General features: G+C 42.4%; 1 protein-coding gene across 1 annotated transcript in view; it reads right to left on the reverse strand.

The window, feature by feature from the left end:
* LOC143279855 (low-density lipoprotein receptor-related protein 2-like) overlaps positions 1 to 2,500 on the reverse strand; it is a 194,327-nt gene that overhangs the window by 7,453 nt on the left and 184,374 nt on the right. Inside the window, exon 79 of the mRNA XM_076584111.1 lies at positions 812 to 916. Coding sequence (XP_076440226.1) covers positions 812 to 916 — 105 coding nt within the window. The remainder of the gene's footprint in view (positions 1 to 811; positions 917 to 2,500) is intronic.

Below are 2,500 nucleotides of genomic sequence, written 5' to 3' on the forward strand. Positions count from 1 at the left end.
GAAAAAAAACACCACAATGCTAGCCAACTAAATAATGCGTGCTTTGCTCGCAGTTACACAGTTCTTAAGCTGTGTGCAAACGTACGTGCGTGCGTGTGAGTACACACAATTATTATTATATATAATTATATTTTGTGTATATGTGTGTGTGTGTGTGTGTGTGTGTGTGTGTGTGTGTGTGTGTGTACATGAGATTGTGTGTGTGTTTGTGTGTTTGTGTGTGTGTGTGTGTGTGTGTGTGTGTACATGAGATTGTGTGTGTGTTTGTGTGTTTGTGTGTGTGTGTGTGTGTGTGTGTGTGTGTGTGTGTGTGTGTGTACATGAGATTGTGTGTGTGTGTGTGTGTGTGGGTGTGTGTGTGTGCGTGCCTGCGTGCGTGCGTGCTTGTGTGCGTGTGTAACATCTTACCTTGCAAAACGCTGAGATGACCTTTACTGAATCGTGAACCATGCACTGGTCTCTATACAGAGTACACATGTCAGCTACTTTGTTGAAAACTTCACCTTCACGAATCCGGCCTCCCCAATGTAGCTCCATTGTCTAAAACGCGTGCGCGCGCGCACACACACACACACACACACACACACACACACACACATACACACATGCACACACACACACACACATGCACACACACATACACACAACACACACACACACACACACACACACACACACATACACACACGCACACACACACACACACACACATATATATATATATACACACTCACACACGCCCACACGCACGCCCACCCGCCCACATTCACCACCACCACCCCACACCCACACACAGTTTCTGTCTCCCTACCTTTGGGGCAGACACAGGTGATGTGGTCTGAGCCGTCCTTCTGTACACACGTACCCCCATGTTCACAGGGACACACCGTGGGGTCCGTCAGCTCGTTTTCATAGGCTGGGGACACACATGGGGAACAAGAAGACAGTAACTAAAAAAAATAGATCGGTCAAAATCAATATCTTTTTTTTCTCTCTCTCTTGTTGTTCATTAGCTCCAACCCCCCACCACCATCACCCCCACCCTTCCCATTCTGTCTTGTTCACACACACACACACACACACACACACACACACACACACGATATCACAGAGGATTTTACAACAGAATTTTGCCAGGGAAAACTCTGTTGTTGCCGTGAGTTATTTAAGTGCGCTGAGTGCATTCAACACGACCTCGGTTCATCGCCTCATCCAGTAACTAGCGTCTGTACCATCACTCAAGATCTCCTGGGCGTGGAGAAAATCCTGCCAATTCTAACAAAGAGCAGTTGTTTAATGCAAATGAGTAACTGAATAAATATATAAATGCATATGAAAATATAACAAGAGAGGCAAGGCCTTCAAGACTCACTTGTGATACACTTTTAAAAAAAAAATCTAATCGTTAAAATGTGTTCTGTATTTGTTATTATAAAGCTTCGCGTTAAAAAAAAAAGAAGTCCTAACCAGATTCGAATTAAGTCCCCTAGCATTAATTACAAAGTAATTTCCCTTTTTTACTATCTGCACCAAAACGTTTGCAAAATAAATAAAACTTCCATGCTTAGCAAAAGAAGTTCCTGTTTGAACAAAAAATGATAATAATGACTGCTCTTGTTGTTGGGTCAGAATATCAGATCAAAGTGCCAAGTTTAGAGAATACAAAAAATATAAATATAACAGTAAATGCAGTTTGCATATAATTAGGCTTCATTATTTATTTTTTTGTGCCCATCCCAGAGGTGCAATATTGTTTTAAACAAGATGACTAGAAAGAACTGAATTTTTCCTATTTTTATGCCTAATTTGGTGTCAACTGATAAAGTATTTGCAGAGAAAATGCCAATGTTAAAGTTTACCACGGACACACAGACACACACACACACACACACACACACACACACACACACAGACAACCGAACACCGGGTTAAAACATAGACTCACTTTGGTTACACAAGTGAGTCAAAAAGGATAAGAAAGAAGCCAACAGATAAAGAAATGGTTAAATGAACAGCATTTTCAGTTTCAGTCTCTCAAGGAGACGACACTGCGTTCCGACAAATCCATATACGCTACACCACATCTGTTAGGCAGATGCCTGACAGCAGCATAACCCAACACGCTTAGCCAGGCCATAAGTGCATGTTTATATACTTGGTGCACCTATCGGAGAGGATTTTTTTTTTTTTTTTTTTTTTTTTTTTTTACAAAATTTTGCCAGAGGACAACACTCTCGTTGCCATGGGTTCTTTTTTCAGTGTGCCAAGTGCGTCCTGCACACGGGACCTCGGTTTTATCGTCTCATCCGAAAGACTAAACACTCGGTTTGGTTTTCCAGTAAAACGTAGGAGAAAGGGCTAGAGCGGGATTCGAACCCACACCCTCACGGACTTTCTGCATTGGCAGCTGAGCGTCCTAACCATTGTGCCACCTTCCTTCTTTTAGAGCAAAAAGACTGGAGAAGAAGTATCAGTATCAGTAGCTCAAGGAGGCGTCACT

This window comes from Babylonia areolata, chromosome 1 (assembly GCF_041734735.1).
Source record: "Babylonia areolata isolate BAREFJ2019XMU chromosome 1, ASM4173473v1, whole genome shotgun sequence".
NCBI lineage: Eukaryota > Metazoa > Mollusca > Gastropoda > Neogastropoda > Buccinidae > Babylonia > Babylonia areolata.